Here is a 19,295-nt window from a genome sequence, read left to right as displayed (position 1 = left end):
TGAGTGATATTAAGAATATTGAACCTAAGTTGAAATTTAATATGTATCAAAAGATGTTTGTTCAAATTACTTTAGCAAAAGCAAGAAAATGTATTGCCATAAATTGGAAGTCTGATACAGATTTGAGTACAGAAAGATGGCATGAGTTGTATGCCACTTGAGAAAATTCTAATTTAAGCAATACATACTATATATTTTGGAAAATATAGTGCCCATATTTACAAAATGTGGGTGTGAATACTTAAATGAAGCTCTGACATTACTTTTCTCCTTAAGGTCTCAGTATATTAAAAGAAACTTTAAGGTAATAGACACTTCTGTTGAGGGTTTCTTGTCCTCTTTTTTTTCTTTTAGTAAGGGATGGAGGGAAAGGGGACAGTATATGGGGGGGGGTCTTTATTGCTTTATATGCCACGTGTATTTTAATTATTATTATGCACATTTTATTGTGATTTTAAATTTATAAAATTACATTTATTTTAAAAAGTGATTATTCAATAAAATGGAGAAAAAAAGCAATATGGTATCAGTTTTTATAGAAAATACTTGTTTCTGACAAGGTGAAATCAGTTTACAGATAGTCCTTAAGATTGGAATTCATATGCAATTGGGAGATTACCTGCACGTTCATTTTGCATAGTCCGAGTGTTAAAGATCCACCTCTGGAAGCTGTACTTTCAGGCAGATTATCGAAGTCTACAATGTCCTCCTAAAATCAATCATTTTTAAAATTTTTTTTACCTACTTCTATAAAACCTTTTCTAATATATTTTTTTAATCTCTTGGTTTCAGATTCTTCTGGTAATAATTCTTTAGAGGAAATTACTTATTTCCCTTTGAATTCAACAATCAAGCACAGTGATTATTGAAGTTTATCAATTAGTGGGATATAGTAACTACTATTTCTTAATGAAAGCTAAATTTACTACAATTGATCATATTTCATAGTGGAATGGAACTGACAAAACTAAATACGCTGTTAAAAATGCTGACTAAAACTCTGAAATTTGGTTTATTAGACAAGAAAATCATCATTATTTATGAAATATTACTGGTAGTGTATTCCTCATTGTTCCTTAGAGTTCAGTTAATTATGTTTTCACCACTTGTCTGGATATATGCAATGAATGTGATTGCCCATTCTTGGTAAAAAAAACTTTTTACATGTTTAATATTATTGATCGATTTTTTTTCTTCAAAATTTTTAATGTTATACGAGTTCTGGCATTTTAATAACTAGGCCAGCAAACATTTTATTTGAGTACATGCATTTAGTAACATTGCCTTTGCAGAATGCAAAGGAAACAATGAAGTCTGGTGCTAAATTGGACTGTTTAAAGGAGCTGGGCACTTTGGACTTGTAAAGGAAGAGCAAAAAGGAGATGGTCAAAGAATGATTGATAGGCTGTTTTGCAGCTGAATAGGCATATGGATTGATGACAGTCTCAGGGGGTAAGAGGTTGGACCTGTAGAGGTAGCTGCTTAATGCATTACTTAAAAGGGATCCATCTGAGGCAGGTTTCTAACTTTTCTCGGTTAATTAATGCTGAGTAGGTTTTTAAGCTTTGCAGATTTTACTTGTGCATGAGTGAAAATATGTATTTGAATGGTGTATAGGCATGCATGTCTTTGAGGATCCAAAAAGAAAAATGCAAGATATATCATGTACATTGCACAAGCCATCCGCCAACCCTTCAAATTTGTTTGTAAAATTTGAATTTAGAATCAGGATTTATTATGGACAAGTCATGAAATTAATTGTTTTGTGGCAGCATCATAGTGCAAACAGACATAAGCATCTTATATCATTACTATAAAAAATAAAATAATAATAATGATAATGCATGAAAAGTAAGGCAGTGTCTTTGGTTCATTGATTATTCACGAATCTGATGGCAGTGGGGAAGAAACTGTTCTCGTGCCGCTGAGTGTCTCTTGTACTTTTTCCCCGATGGTAGCAGAGTGAAGAGGGCATGGCCTGAGTGGTGGGGGTCTTTGAGGATAGAGGCTGCTTTTTAAAGACTCTGCCTCATGTAGATATCCTTGATGGAGTGAAGTCTGGAGCCTGTGATGTCGCAGACTGAGTTTAATAACCCACTGGAGTTTATTCTTGTCCTGAGAATTGCCGCTTCTATACCAGGCAGTGATGCAACCAGCCAGAATGCTCTCCATGGTACACCTGTAGAAGTTTACGAGAGTCTTTGGTGACATACCAAACCTTGTCAGACACCTCAAAAAGTATGGTAGCTGGTGAGCCTTCTTTGTGATTGCATCAACATTGAAGCTTGAGAACAGATCCTTAGAGATGTTGACACCCAGGAATTTGAAATTCTTGACCCTCTCCAGTACTGAGCCCTCGATGAGGACTGGGTCATGTTCCCCTGACTTCCTTCTGAAGTCCATAATCATCTTGGTTTTGCTGATGTTGAGTGCAAAGTTGTTGTCCTTACACCATTCATTGAACTGACCTATCTCCCTCCTGTTTGCTTTCACATTGTCGTTTGTGATTCTGCTGACAATTGTGGTGTCATTTGCAAACTTGTCGATGGCATTGGAATTGTGCCTGACCACACAGTCATGGGTATATAACGAGTAGAGTAGAGGGCTAAGCGCCATCCTTGGGGTGCACCTGTGTTGATGATCAATGAGGAGGAGTCGTTGTTTCTAATTCATACTGACTGTGGTCTTCCAATGAGAAAATCAAAGATCCATTTGCTGAGGTGGTGGGGAGGGTTGCAGAGAGTACAGAGGCTAGAATTTGTAGCTTCTTGACCAGCACTGAGGGAATAATGGTATTGAAGGCTGAGCTGCAATCTATGAAGAACAGCTGTATGTATGAATTGCTGTTTGCGAGGTGATCCAGTGATATTGCATCTTCTTTGGAGAGATTGTGACGATAGGTGAATTGCCGTGGGTCCAGATCTTAACTTGGGTACATGTTAATACTGGCCATGACCAGCCTCTTGAAGCATTTCATCATAGTAATGGTTAGGACTGCTGGCCGGTAGTCGTTGAGGCAGCCAGCATTACACTTGGGTACTGGATGATTTACGCCTTTTAAAGCTGGTGGGAATCTGACTGCCACAATGAGAGGTTGAAAATATATATAAATCCTCTGGCTTGTTGGTTGGAGCAGATTTTCTGTACCCTGCTGGGTATGCTCTCTGGGCCTGATGTCTTGCAAGGGTTCACCCTCTTGTGATGTTCTGGCATCGTCCACAGAGACAGATATCACAGGGTCATCAGCCTTTTCAGGGATTCTAGTTTGGTTCTTCTCAAAGCGGGCATAAAAGGTTTTCAGCTCACCAGGTAGTGAAGCATTATGGCCATCTATAATGTTTGCCTTTGTTTTGTAGGCTGTACTGGCCTACACTCCCTGTCATAGCTGGCATGTCTCTGTCTCTAGCTTCCTCTGAAATTGCCACTTTGCTTCGGAGATGCCCTTCCGCAGGTCATACCTGGACTTCTTGTAAAGATCTCGATTTCCCCAGCCTTAAACGCCCTTGTTCTTGCCCTCAGCAGGTTTCGGATTCTCAGATTCATCCAGGGCTTCTGGTTGAGGAACACCCAGTATTTGTGCGTGGACACACACTGGTCCATGCAGGTCTTGATGAAGTCAGTGACACCTGTTGCATATTCATTCAAGTCTATGGATGAATTCTTGAATATGTTCCACCCCACCAATTCAAAGCTGAATTATACAAAAATATAACACATTCTAATTCAATTTCTAGATTGTTCATTTCCGGAATAAAATGAAACATTTCCTGTTTTCATTTATTTTTCTATATCAATGTTGAAAGCAAAAGTTTTATCAATCCACTGAATGTTAAATATGTTTTCCGGCAAGATAGATATCAGCAGACTTTTATCATGACATATTTTGTTTCTATTTCAATTGTGGAAGAAGAATGGAAGTTTACCGGAACAGGATGAAGTTGGTAGATTTTTAAAGCTGATCAAAATAGTGGCAGAAGGACAAAATTCCATGACTTGATGATTTTGTATCAAAATTTTGGGGGAAAAATTTGGTGCATTCAGCCAAATTTTCTGAAATTACGTACATTCTGAGTTATGACTGTTGGACATATAGTAATTTGTCATGTCTGCAACATTGTTAAATAACTTCAAGTCTGGCATGATGCATTCACTCTAACAATTTAGAAGTGCTTTAAATACTTTTGCTAGCTGGGTTGATCCATACTTCTGAAAGATTAAATTTCTTGTATTGAATGTATAGATAGTCCTCAACTTACAACCTACGGAAGTTGCATCCACCCACACATACGACCGAAATTTAAAAAATACTGCACATATGCTGAAATTCTTCATTGAAGGTTCATTTGTTGAAAATCTTTTGAAAAATTGCTTTAATACCTCATTAAGACATGCGAATCTGACCTACGATCAATCTGAGTTGGTCCCAATTATGGTCTTAAGTTGAGGAGTGTGGCCTTTAATTCTGCAGTGTGGCCTTTCATAATAACTTCTGTTGTTTAAAATATATGAATTACTCTAGTCAGGAAGCTATTGGTAACTGAAATTTAGTAAAAAAAAAGTTGCTTTAATTCAATATTACAATCTGAAACCTGGAGAATTTGCAGTTTACTTTGAATTGGAATGTATGTTTTAAAATTTCTGAAAATAGTACTGTGTTAAATTATTTTCCCATATATCTTCTTTATATTTATGCAGGAGGGCGATATCAACTAGAAATTAAAATACCAGAAACATATCCATTTAATCCTCCAAAGGTGAGACTTGATTATGATTTTACAGATAAGCTCTTGGGCAATTAATTTACTTGTAATTTTCAAAATAACATTTCAAAGGCTTGGATTTATTGTGAATAGTTCCACATTTTAAAATCTTTTTTTGTGGCCACAGTTGAACACTGTCAATCCATAAATATTTATTGCATCTTCAAATTAATTTTGTATTTTGAAATATTTTTAGTAGTTTTTAAGCCTTTGCTTTTTGTTCCTTTTGCTCATTAAACTAGTAATGACCACCATTTTCCCATTTTATAATCTTTGCCTCACATTTTAGTGATGTGGTTTTAAAGAAAAAAACAACATTTATGCTGACCGTGCTAATGGTGATGCCTTTGTTTTAAGACTTTAAACGAAATTTAGTTTGTTGGGTGACTAAAAGAATTTTGGAATTCTTTCTGACCTGACCAATAGGTTTTATATCTGCTAAAGCAGGTTATCTGATTCATTATTTAAGTGATATTTGTAGAATCTGAAGATGTGAATATAAGATGTAGTGTTGTCTATGAAGGCTTTATAAGTACTTTATTGGTGTGAAATACTTGGGACATCCTGAGGACATTGAGTTATTTTTGAGTACATTTGGTTGCTAACAGAGCAGAGTTTTGATTCCTGAAGATTTTAAACATTCTCATGATTTTACCTTCACTCTTCTTTTTGGCCCTTATCTCAGAATAGTAAATAATAAAGGAAGCATGGCATGTTCCCTAAAGGTTTTGGGATGAAAAATTATGTGCACAAAAAAAGGTGATTATGAAATGGGGATTAAACTTCAGTTTGCTTCTACTCGAAGCTGCTTCATTTTGTTGCAAATTGTTAAAAATCTTGCATGCGTGTTGTGTAGATTTTTATCTCTGCTGGAAATGAAAATATGGAAACCACTGGGCTACCATACAGATCTGTGACAAAATAATATTACAATAATTCATCTACAGCCAAATATTGTACACTTGTAATAAATAATTATATTTATTATTTCTGTACTTTTCCCAATCAAAACCTTGTATTTGGTGATTGCACACAATAAACAGAATCTGTTTTTTTAGAATTTGCTTGCAGTTAAGTCATGCTGGGTAATTTCTTGCTTTGTTAACTTTTTGAGGGTGTCTATCAAGATAATTTTTGAAGTATACTGCTTTAACTATATCAGGTTTAGTTTCCTAGCTTGACTATAAGACCATAAGACATAGGAGCGGAATAGGCTATTTAGCTCATTGAGTCTTTCTGCTATTAAATCATGAGCTGATCAATTTTCCCACTCAGCCCCACTGCCTGGTCTTTTCCCCATAACTTTTGATGCCTTGGCTAATCAAGAACCTACCAATCAACCTCTGATGACTTGGCCTCCACAACCAGCTGTGGAAGCATTCCACAGATTCACCACACTCTGGCTAAAGACATTCCTCTGCATCTCTTTTCTAAGTGGACGTTTTTAATACTGAAGTTGTGCCTCTTGTCCTAGAGTAACCCAGCATGGGAAATAACCTTTCTATGTTTAGACTTTCCATGCCTGCAACCTTTGAAATATTTTAATGAGATTTTGCTTTCCTCCTTGCACCCCCTCCCCCCATTCTCCTAATTTCCAGTGAGGACAGGCCTTGAGCCATCAAACATTCCTCTTATGCTTGCATTGGGTTTTCATGACAAAATGAATTGTATTAAATAATGAAAATAATATAGTAAATGAGTGTTTTGGGAATTGAAACAAAAATATTTCTTAACTGAAATAGACATTTTTTGTGTTTGATCGATGAAGTTCCATACTTTTGGTAGAGTTGTTTTTTCATTTTTGTCTGATACAATGTGTATATCTTCTGCAATGTATTTACAATTCTAGTTTACTTAAGTTTACTTTAGTTTACAGCCTTATCTGTTAATTGTTTTTACAAAAACTAGCCTAGATTGTAAAGGTCATTTGTAAAGATAATTTATTGACATTTGCTTTTGTAGTTTGAGTGTGTGAGATCTGTTCACTACTTTGGTACAAATTGCAGGGATTTCTTGTTGTCATTACAGGTTGTTTCATTATTAGCAAAAAGTGTTGAAGCACACTTAAATATTTGGGAATCAAGGGCTTCATAAATAAACATTTGTATTGTTTATCAGAGAACTTAGCATAGAAATTATTGGAGAAGAACTTGTATACAGTATTACAGCTGTCATGTAGGAATATTGGGAACAGTTTGTATTGTAGAAAGTATTGGTTCAGCTGCATTCATTAAAGAATTTTTCTGCATTTATGATATTTAAGGATTGGTAATTAGATTTTATTTTATAATGAAAATGATTATATCCTGCAGGTTCGGTTTATCACAAAAATTTGGCATCCAAATATTAGTTCAGTAACGGGAGCCATTTGTTTGGATATTCTGAAAGATCAATGGTGAGTTTCCCTGCCTTTATTCTTGGAATGCAATCATTCAAACTTTAAAAAAAATAGCTTGTAGTGTGAATTGTTTGTTGATTATATGTATATAGATTTTAGAGAGGTGTATTTTCAAATTTTCATTGTAAAATATCTTGTTCTCTTAAGGAATGTTTAAAAGGAAAGTAATTTAAGGTTATTTTATATTAAGAAATCAGAATATTTAGAACATTAAGAATATTTTTTCTTTTTCAGTATTTAATGATATCTTTGCTCTATACATTTGAAATTTGAATGCCTCTGTAACAATTGAGTTAAAATTCTGAATAGGTGAATTATATTGCTCCTCTATGAATATATCTGTGCATTTAAAAAAAAAAGTTTTTTCTATTTCTAAAAATTCCAAACTTTCTTTTATTCTGCCAATGTTTTATTGACTTTCATTCTTCACTAATGATGGACCATCAAGTGACTGTTAGAAAGACAGTAGCAAAATTTGTCCCTTTTAAATCAACCTTTTTAGCAGCCATTTGGCGTGCAATAGACCAATGTATTGAACCTCTAACCTAGGGAGTCACAGGCTAAACAATATTAAGCCTGGCAGTTTTCAACCAGTTACACTGCAAGAGGTGTTTTTAGCCAAGAAAAACCCTATGCCATCAAAAATTCATTTTCTATCAAAGTAATTATATGACCCTACTGAAAAGTTTAACTATTGACATTACAGTAGTTTATTGATGATTCACATATTACAGCAAACATTTCTGTATATACTGTACTTAAATTTAATTAAAATTAATGCAATAAAACTCTTTAAAACTTTCATTCAAAAAGTAGAACAAAATAAAAAGCTGGACACAAAATAAAAACAGGAGAAAAGATCAAAAAAAGGTCTCCAACATTCCTCCACAACAGTTCATGGCCCAAGTATCCACCTTAATGATTATGATGAATGTGTCAATCTGTAGATAAGCTATTAAAGATGGGCTATTGAAGTTAACCGATTCCTTGCAAATCAAACAAACGTGCTTCCCCTTGACTTCTGTCAATTCATTTTCCCACTGAGACTGAAATTTTTGGCTATTTTGCTTCTTTTCGGTTCCACCATATTCAATCATCTGAGGTAAACAATTTTTTCAACTGGGGCAACCTTTTTCATCGATGAGTAACATCACAAAGGTCAGTCTAGTTCAGTGGTTGTCAACCTTTTTCTTTCTACTCACATATAATATTGTGTAATGTTTTAATTTTTTTATTTCTCGAATCTTGTAGCACATTGAATAATTGTATTATACAATTGTTTATATTGTAAAATATCAATAAATATATTAAAAATAAATTGCACTGTATGTACATTGTACTTATTAGTTTCAACACTAGATGTCACTCCCATTTTGAACAATAACTAGACCAGTGTTTCTCAACCTTTTTTTTCCACTCACATACCACTAAGTAATCTCTATGCCATTGGTGATCTGTGATTAGTAAGGGATTGCTTAAGGTGGTATATGGGTGGAAAGAAAAAGTTTGAAAACCACTGTTTTAATCGTACCTAATTGACTTGTTATGTGCATGGTTTCATAACTCCAAAGGAAATGGGCCAATGACAATTTTTCTCAAGCAAAATATTTTGGTAACAATTAGGTCTAAAGCAGTGGTTCTCAACCTTCCCTTCTCACTCAAAATTAAAAGCAACTTTTGTTTAAGTAACCATTGTCTGGGTGAATTTCTATTGCTGCTGGGTTTTGGAATCAAATAGTACAAAGTAGCAGGGAAAGAGCATGGAGTTAAAGTGAGAAATATCAATTAGTACATTTCAAGGGCAGTACGAGTACACTGTTGAGGGGTTTGTTCAGCAGCCTGATGGCTGCAGGGAAGAAACCTTTATTAAGCCTGTTGGTGTGTGATTTCACAATCTTGAACTTTCCTGATTGGTGGAGACAGAATGGTGGGATTGGTCCTTCACTATGTTGGCTGCCTTACTGGGTAGTGTTGATGGAGGGGAAGGAGGTATGTGTGATGTTCTGCATTCCATTCACCACTTTCTGTAGTTTCTGATTCTTCAGAGCAGCCCCTATACCATGATGTGCTGGATCCATGTTTTTGATGGTACACCTGCAGAAGTTGTTGGGGACATGCTGAATTTCCATAAGAAGGTAGAGGCATCAGCAAGCCTTCCTGACCACATCAGTTCAGGTCATTGAAAATGTTTAGTTCAAGCCATCTTTTTCAACTTCAATGCCACTGAAGTAGATGGATGAGGAATTTCAAATTGTTTTCTGATTTGTAGATGGCGCTCCTTTCTGTACCATTTGTGTGGATACTATAGTAAACATGCAAGAATCTTCAGCTTCCAGGCTATTGGACATGACACATATTAATATCACAACATGCATTACAAAAACAAGTGAAATACTACACTGTAGTGCAATATATTTTCCTGTGAACTCAGTGTTTTTGAAAGGAATGTATGATGCTGAACCATGTGATTTGAAAATCACATTATTGGAGTTTTACTGCACTTGAATTGGGGCTGCGCAATCTTGTTTCAGAAACAAGAACCCACATCATAAAACTGTTCAGTGTCGTACATGACTTGAAAGATTGCACCATAAGTCTGAACTCTGGGTGAAGTAGAAAAGTAAAATATATTGATGCAATTAAGTGGGAAAGTTGTGATTCAAATCTCCAACTTGAAAAATAACAAATTAAAAACATTGATCTGGATACTTTAATTTTAAGGAAGCTTTTTTTCGGAAATGCATTCATCATTTATGGTTGCACAACCAGGTGTGTTTAAAAATGAAATTGGAGGCAGATTAAATTTGCAATGCAAAATGAGATTTGTATTACCCACCAAAAGTAGCATGCATTAGACATAGCGTGTTTTGGATGAAAGCTCTATCATTCTACCACAGTGAATAGTTAATATCTTAATAGTTATTGGGAGGAGTCTCTTTAAACAAGGTTCTCACACTCAATGGAGTCCTGTACTTGAGTGCCAAAGATGATGCTTGGTCATTTAAAGTCATTGTCAGCAAGAAGTTCCCACTGGATCTATCTTCCTTTCTCCTGAGGTTCCTGCCAATGACATTGCAACTTTATTTCATTTCCGTTCACTATCCTATCAGGAAACAGCTGAAAGCACTGTCTACAGCAAACATGGAGAAATGAAACAATATCCCTGCTATGGTGCTAAAGACTTGCAACTCTCGCCGAGCTATTCTTGTGCAGTGGAATAATTGTCTTGGGCAAGTTCATGAAAAGCATAGCAATTCTAATAGTCTAACTGTTGGTCCAATGGACTACTTGCAGTCATCAACAAAGTAAGGGAAGGTATCATCGATCATGCTATCAAGCAAAATTCACCAAGAACCTGTTCATGGTTTAGGTTTCCTAGAACCTCAGAGTTCTACCTCTTTATTGTTTTGGACCATGATGGAGAATAGAACGTGGCATGATTGCCACTGAATTCAATCTTGCCAAGGAAAAATCTACAGAAGTTGTACAAAGGAATATGGTTATAGCAGCTATAGATGTATCAACTCGACTCCACTTCAGGCCTGAGTTCTTCTTGGCAGTATCATAGACCTAGCCATCCTCGGCTGTTTCAACACTGGATCTACACACCGAGGTCAGAAGCAGAAATGCTGGAAGACATAGTTCATGTTCAACAGCATTTTCATTGTTGAGTGCCTAACATAAATCAACATTGACCACCATGTTTATTAGCCACAGCATTTAAAAAAAACATATCAGAGGCTCAGTATCCTGTGTATATAACTTGCCTCTGACTCAGTAAAACTTTTCCAGGCATCTGTTGAAATAAACATCACATGTCAGTATGAATACAATTTCAGTGACCCTCCCTATTTGATGTTCACAGACACCTCATGGCTGCAATGTGCACCATCTGCAAAATACACTACAGTACTCGCCGCAGATACTCAGACTGAACTCAACCCTGTGACTTCTACCACCTGCGATAAGGACAGCGGACATGTGGGAATGTCATCACCCATACATTTCTCATCCCAGACATTCCCATGCCATGGATATGTTTTTTGAGTAATCACTGTTGCTAGGCACAAAACCTGAAACTCACTTGCACAATCCTATTGTGGTATTATCTTCACAATGATGAAAGGCGTCATCCACGTCTCTTAAGAAATTAGTAATAGCCAATCAATTCTTGCTTGTCACTAGCAACACTATTTGATGAATGAATGAAAAAAGGGTAAATGAATAAATGCACAATATAAAATCCAAAGGGTTTGGAGAATTTCATTTTGCACGTGCTGGAAAACGGGTGTCTCTTGGGACATTAAAAGACACTTCTTTTCAGAGAAACAGTTTATTTTTTTCCCCTAACATTATTAGGACCTTTTCTTTATGACTTCCTGATTCTTCCTGGTCACTCACAAATAATGGCTCCTTCTCTAACCTGTTAAGTTTAAGTCAAAGTATTATAAACGAAAGATTGAATTTGTATTGTTCCTCATTGGTATTGCAAGTTTCCTCAATAGTGAAAGATTTAACTAAAATGAACTCTAGTGAAGCAGAAGGCTTTTTTCTCCAGTTCTGCTTTCGATTTTTTTTCTTTAAATTGAAGATTGATTGCTGCCACTTGGTGTGTCTTCATAGTTTGGAATGTCTTTAATGGGAACCAACACATTCAGGGCAGTTTGGAATAAATTTCATTATTTTAAGGTACTCAGAATTGATTACTGTCAAACCTCTTGCACAAGTGGTGGTTTTAACATAGAACAAAGTACATAACAGCAAACTGCAGGCCCTTTGGCCCCTGATGTTGTGCTGACCTATATATTCCTACTAAAACAAAACCCCTTCCTGTCTCATAACCCTCCTTCTTTCATCCATGTGCCTGTTAACTGTAGTAAATTCTATTACTTTTGTATTGCACTTTTAAAGATTATTTCTTTAATGTTTTATTCTTCTACAATATGCTGTTTTTATACTGTATATTTTAAAAAACCCTCTGTTCTTTTACCATAGCCCTGCAACAAGTTTTGAGGTACATATGCACTCCAATTTGATAGCTGCAGTTGAATCTTTCGATGCAAAACTCCTTTCTCAGTTTAGACCTAGAGAATAACTTCAGACCCAATTTCCTTTAAACCACGCGCTATTTATTTGCAAGCTTGTGATGCTCAGTTGATGTACAGAGTTTCACTCATGAAGCTTGAATATCAATAACAAGAGAACCCCAACAAGGTACGAGGCTACTTCCTATACACTTGTCATCATACACACCCATATATCTTTAACGGACACCCTTGATTATTGATTAATATTTATCTCATTTTGTAGGCATTTCCTACATTGGCTTTGAGCACCTTGGCATTAATCAGCTGAATGATTAGTAACCAGCATGGCGCTTTCAGTTCTCATGCAACCATAGCACGCAGAAAAAGATGAGTTAAGTCAACAGATAGTTATGGTTGTGAAGACATTTGGACATGTTCTTTATACAATTCCTCATTCCTTCCTTTTGTCATTACATGACAACTAAGATTAAATTCTTAATATTGGGATTATTGTGTGTCTTGACTTTTATGGTCATATAGGAAGGGCAGATAATGACCCTAAGGATAGGTTGAAGGATTCCCCACATCTTTGTAATCTCTATCCATTTCATTAGCAGCTTGGTCTCTCTGATGTGCCTTTTATTCTAGTTCTTAAGAGTAGAACTAGAATACACCTATGATTATGGGCAAAGGTACCAGCTGACAGTGGGCCAAAGACAAAGCAGAATTTTAGATCGAGTTCATGGCATTCTCAGGAGGGAGGGAGAACAGCTAGATGTTGTAGTCCATGTAGGGGCCAATGACATGGAGAGGAAGGGTGATAAGGTCCTGCAGAGAGTTCAGGGGAATTGAGTGCAAAGTTGAAGCACCTCTAGGGTTGTGATGTCAAGATTGTCAGGCTAGTGAGGTTAAAAATAAGAGGGTAATGCAGTTTTTAATCATGTGGCTGAGAGATGATGCAGGAAGGAAGGCTTCAGATTTCAAAATCTTTGGGCTCTCCTCCAGGGAGGGTGGGACCTGTTCCAATGGGACAGTTTGTATCTGAACTGTATTCTTGCAGGAAGGTTTGCTTGTGCTGCTAGTGCTGGATTTAAACTAGATTTGCCGAGGGATGAGAACCAGGGTGTCAAAATAGATAATGGAATGGAGGAGGAAAAGGATGACGTGAAGACTGCATGTAAATTCAGAAATCAAATGGTTGTACGTGGTGGAAATATTCTCAGGTGCATCTTTTTCAATGTAAGGAGTATTGTAGGAAAGGCAAACAAGCTTTGAGTTTAGGATTGGCATATAGAATTATGAAATTGTGGCCATTAGTGAAACTTGATTGTGGGAGGGGCAGGACTGGCAGCTCAATGTTCCGTGCTTCTGATCTTTCAGATGTGACAAAGTCAAGTTTATTGTCATCTGATTTCACAAGTACAAACCGATAAAACAGCATTCTCTGGTACGCACAGAAACACAACCAAACATAACACACAGAAAGACAAATAATACATGTAGGACAAATATTCATGTGTATAAATAAATATTGTTTCTTGAATATGAGAGTCTTGGATGGTTTTTTTAAATTTTTTTTATTTTTCACACTATAAACCATATTGATCAAGATACATACATTTTCCTTCTTAAATATATACAGTGTCGTTTTCTCCCCCCTCCCTCCCTCCCTCACCCCCCCTCCCATTTATTTAAAGTTCAGAATATAATATACTTTAAACCCGTTAAACAATGTTGTCACTCAATAAAAATAAACAAGAAATTCCACTGAGTCAGTTCTTTTCATTATCTTCTCCTTCTGTCATTTTAGGTGGTAAATGTCCCTGGTAGGTTTTCTCTATTGTGTTTCATGTATGGCTCCCATATTTGTTCAAATATTTCAATATTATTTCTTAAACTATATGTTATTTTTTCTAATGGAATACATTTATTCATTTCTATATATCATTGTTGTATTCTCAAATTATCTTCCAATTACCAGGTTGACATAATACATTTTTTTGCTACGGCTAGAGCTATCTTAACAAATCTTTTTTGTGCACCATCCAAATCAAGTCCAAATTCTTTGTTTTTTATGTTACTTAGGAGGAAGATCTCTGGGTTTTTTGGTATATTGTTTTCTGTAATTTAATTTAATATCTGGTTTAGATCTTCCCAAAATGTTTCTACTTTCTCACATGTCCAGGTTGCATGAATTGTTGTTCCCATTTCTTTTTTACAACGAAAACATCTGTCAGATACTGTTGGGTCCCATTTATTTAACTTTTGAGGTGTAATGTATAGTCTGTGTATCCAGTTATATTGTATCATACGGAACCTCTGGTTCTGTTAAGTATACTATAACATCATTCGCAAATAAACTGATTTTATATTCCTTGTCTTTTATTTTTATCCCTTTTATATTATTTTCTGTTCTTATCAATTCTGCTAGTGGTTCTATAGCTAACGCGAACAATAAGGGTGATAGTGGGCATCCCTGCCTTGTTGATCTGCTTAAGTTAAATTGCTTTGATATATATCCATTTACTGTCACTTTCACCAATGGCCCCTTATATAATGCTTTAATCCAATTAATATACTTCTCTGGTAAACTGAATTTTTGCAATACTTTGAATAAATAATTCCATTCTACTCCGTCAAAGGTCTTCTCTGCGTCTAAAGCAACTGCTACTGTTGGCGCTTTACTCCCTTCTACTGCATGAATTAAGTTAATAAATTTACAAATATTGTCTGTTGTGCGTCTTTTTTTAATAAATCCAGTTTGGTCTAGATTTACCATTTTAGGTACATAATCTGCTAATCTGTTTGCTAATAGTTTAGCTATTATCTTATAATCTGTGTTAAGTAATGATATTTGTCTATATGACGCTGGTGCGAGTGGATCTTTCCTTTGCTTTGGTATTACTGTAATTATTGCTGTTTTACATGAATCTGGTAAGCTTTGCGTTTTATCAATCGGGTTGATTACTTCCAGGAGGGGCGGAATTAATAAGTCTTTAAATGTTTTATAGAATTCTATTGGGAATCCATCCTCTCCTGGTGTTTTATTATTTGGTAGTTTTTTTATTATCTCTTGTATTTCTACTATTTCAAATGGTTCTGTTAATTTATTTTGTTCCTCTATTTGTAATTTTGGTAGTTCAGTTTTAGTTAAAAATTCATCTATTTTGCCTTCTTTCCCTTCGTTTTCAGTTTGATATAATTGTTCATAGAATTCTCTGAAGTTTTCATTAATCTCCGTTGGATTATATGTGATTTATTTGTCTTTTTTCCTTGATGCCAATACCATTTTCTTAGCTTGTTCTGTCTAAAGCTGCCATGCTAGAATTTTGTGCGTTTTTTCCCCTAGTTCATAATATTTCTGTTTTGTCTTCATTATGTTCTTCTCCACCTTATATGTTTGTAGTGTTTCATATTTTATTTTTTTATCTGCCAATTCTCTTCTTTTAGTTGTGTCTTCCTTCATTGCTAATTCTTTTTCTATATTTACTATTTCCCTTTCCAACTGCTCTGTTTCCTGATTGTAGTCCTTCTTCATCTTGGTTACATAACTTATTATTTGCCCTCTGATGAACGCTTTCATTGCATCCCATAGTATAAACTTATCTTTCACTGATTCTGTATTTATTTCAAAGTACATTTTAATTTGTCTTTCAATGAATTCTCTAAGTAGCATGGAGTTTAATCTCCATCTATACATTCTTGGAGGGATGTCCTCGGCTGAATTTAACATTGATGAAGTATTTGGACAGGTATATGGAGGGCTTTTGACTGAGTGCCGGTAGGATTAGGCAAAATAACAGTTCAGCACAGGCGAGAAGGGCCTACTTTCTGTGCTGTAATGTTCTAAGTGCAATAAATACTCCTGCTATGATGATGTCATAATATAGCACCATGCCATCCCACCCTTACTTATATAATTGAAAGGCCACCATCTGCCTCCTGAACTGAACTCATGCAGGTTGGCCTGAGTTTGCTCATTTCCTTTCAGAGTGGTAATGTTCTTTGATTCGTCCCTGATGTAGCACCAGCAGTCTTGTCCGATAATGGCACACATACATCCACTTTCATATGGGACAAAGTCAAGAGCCATCCAGTTTATGTAAAGCCACCTGTTGTAATGCTATAATTCTGGTGGCTTTCATCTGGTCTTTGACACTATTGGCCATTGGCCATTTTTCTAGACCTATAGCCAGGTTTATAATTTCCCTTGAATTGTGGATATCCCACAGAGGGGGAAAGCCACTGTGTAAAAATGGTCTGGTCTGAGATCCCTTATTTCTGCCTTGGGAGGGAAATTGCTGGTCCAGGGTCTTCAGTATATGCATGGGGGTACAAGTTAAGCCAAGAAGCAACATCCCATCTAAATCTTGCTCCCTTGTTGAGGGCCCCATTGACTATCTGTTTCTCTTAGGAGCCACAAACCCACTGAGTTCCATTCAGGGGGCACAGTGGTTCAGCTGTGGCACAAGGGGCATTTCCCAGAAAGTAAGTCTCCTTGCTTTTGAAATTGCAGTAGCAGGTAGTATTTGCTGATTGGTCAGATCTGACGATGACAGAGGACCATGATGTCTGACCTTCCTGTCGGATGGTACCAACCATCAAAGCAGTGGCACTGACAGTCTGCATTCATATTTCAGGGGTAATTGGCTTCATTAGTCTGTTTCATTAGAAAAAAGCTCACCACTGTTTAATGGGATGGTGATTAGTGGAATTACTTTTGCCCCATGAGGAGGAATCGCAGCATACGACCAACAAGCAATGTGACAAAGAGGTGTTTGGTTAGTAGTATACAAGCACTAAAAATGAGAAGTACAGACAGCATTATCCTAATTACAAATTAACATGCTTGACGTCTCCTAGGTACGTCCATTTTGGAAGTCCTAATTTGACTCCAATCAGAGTGGTTAACAACACTTGGTCAGGTCTTCTCTAATGAGGTTCAAGTTTCTTTCTAAGGTGGTTCTTCATGAGAACAAAATCCCCTGGGTGAACTCAATGTTCATCTTTTAGCTCCTCTTCTTCCTGATAGCCTTCTTTTACCTGTGGATGCAAAAGCTTGAGAAACTTGTTTTTTTTCTCTTTTACTTTCTTTATTTGAATATTTTTTTTTCCATAAATACACATATCTTAACAATTATATGTGTGTGTATATATTTTTATATATTAAAGTAGTTGCACTAGACATGCAGTGAGCAAAAGAACAACACAGTCAATAAGTGAGTTGAACCAACTGACTTTAATAGAACCCTTGCACGTGTTTAAATCCCTCGGAATCCGATGATACTTGTGACTCCCAGGACCTTTATGACATCAGCTTCTAGGCTGTGGGCTCGTTTTGCACCCAGAGTTCTCACAGTCAGATCAGCCACGGAATTGCCCGTGATTTCATGAGCTGTTTCACTTGTGGCATGGGCGAGCTGCCACATGACACCACCCCCTCCCACGGCCAACACCTTTGCACCTCTGTAGTCCATTTGGGTGGCCGACCTCGTTGGCAGTCACTGGGTGTTCCAGGTTTAGGTGTGCCGGCTTGAGATGGTCAGTGGTGAAAGTCTCCTCTTGGCTGCTCATGTCGAGGACACACATGGTTCTGTTCTGATGCACCACCTCGTATGACCCTTGTACGGCTGCTGGAATGGCATGCCCCTGTGGATGAAATGTAATCGTAGTCCCAAAGATCCTTGGGGACAAAGGAAAGTATTGGGCTGTGGTATGAGGTTGGGTCAGGAGCTAGTGTTCCTCCCTTCTCTTGGAGTCTTGTGATCACTGCTGTGGGTGTCTCTGTTCCGCGAGCCACTGTCACAAACTCATCTGGAACCGTCAGTGGGGTGCTATATACCAACTTTTCCAAAGACATGGCTAAGTCTTTGGGAACCGTGAGGATGCCAAGAAGTACCCATGCGAGCTCGTCCACCCAATCCGGGCCTCGGAGGCGAGGCATCAGGGCTGACTTCAGGTGCTGATGGAAATGCTGTACAGGGCCATTGGAGTACGGATGGTAGGCCGTGGTGTGGTGCAGCTGAGTCACACGTAGCTATGCCAGTGCAGACCATAGGCTGGACGTGAATTGCAACACCCCCCCACCTTCCCCACCACTTCGATAATATTGGTGATAGGCCAAAATGTGCAACTCAGCTTGCAATGTGGGGTCTGTTGCAAAACTCTGTGAACTTTCGGTGAGTGGCACGGCTTCTCGCCACCTGGTGAACCTATATATACCACAGTATAAAACCGTACACCACCAGGGCTTACAGTTGGGTTTTTAAAAAAATCTTCACTGGGGAGATCAATTACACTTTTATAATAATAGCATCTTTTCCTTTTTTATTTATATTTTGGTCCTACATAGTCCAAATATGGTTGCCATATTTGTTTAAATTAAATGTGATTTTTTTTTCCCCCAAAGGTGTACAACTGGCCCTCTCTGTCCTCCATCATGATATCTGTAGAGCGAAGTTGGATTGCCAAGTAATCGCAATACATTTCTTAGCCACAGCTAAAGATATTTTAACAAATAAAATTTGGAATTTGATTAGTTTGTTACTCATTTCAATAAAAAGATAAAGCTCCTGGTCATCCGCAAAGGCCACCCCTTTTATCCTTGTGTGTTTTTATGGAGGCCCTCGCTTCGAGCCCGGCTCCATCCGCTGAGAAAAATCTGAACTTAACTTTTTATAGAGCAGATCTAAAAGGCTGCTCCAGCGTCATTTTTATTCAAAGCAGCGCTTTGGTGTGTCCTCCGGAGCCACTGTAGGCGAAGCGACTTGCTGTGGCACCATCTGTCAACATAACGGCATAAATATATGGTGAGCGATGGCTGTCTTTGTTACCTATAATCCTCCACGCAGCTGGAACCGCTCTGGGAAATTTGGTGTGTGATTATGGTTAACAAAATCGGCCATTGATCATTCTTAGAAACCGTGGGAGAGGCAAACTAGCACACCCTCTCACCGACCCCCAACTGCAGTGCTCTCTCTTGGGGATGGGGTGACTGGTGGGGGAGGGAAGGAGGGAGGCAAACACCAACAAGATTTATATTGGTTGGAGGGAGAGAGGGGGGTGGCAAGCAGATTTATCCACTAGCGCAAGGGAAGGCTGTTTACCACA

General features: G+C 37.2%; 1 protein-coding gene across 6 annotated transcripts in view; it reads left to right on the top strand.

The window, feature by feature from the left end:
* The window catches only part of ube2kb (ubiquitin-conjugating enzyme E2Kb (UBC1 homolog, yeast)), a 219,081-nt gene that overhangs the window by 139,303 nt on the left and 60,483 nt on the right, over positions 1 to 19,295 (top strand). For 5 of the 6 annotated variants that reach the window (XM_069924895.1, XM_069924899.1, XM_069924896.1 and 2 more), the window contains 2 exons: positions 4,696 to 4,754; positions 7,073 to 7,155. In XM_069924895.1, the coding sequence (XP_069780996.1) occupies positions 4,696 to 4,754; positions 7,073 to 7,155 (142 nt within the window). Of the gene's footprint in view, positions 1 to 4,695; positions 4,755 to 7,072; positions 7,156 to 19,295 lie in introns of those variants that run through there. The other variant, XM_069924900.1, reaches the window with a different exon arrangement.

The sequence above is a fragment of the Narcine bancroftii genome, chromosome 3 (assembly GCF_036971445.1).
Source record: "Narcine bancroftii isolate sNarBan1 chromosome 3, sNarBan1.hap1, whole genome shotgun sequence".
NCBI lineage: Eukaryota > Metazoa > Chordata > Chondrichthyes > Torpediniformes > Narcinidae > Narcine > Narcine bancroftii.
Note: the sequence above shows the minus strand (reverse complement) of the source record. Positions and strands in the feature narration are given on the sequence as shown.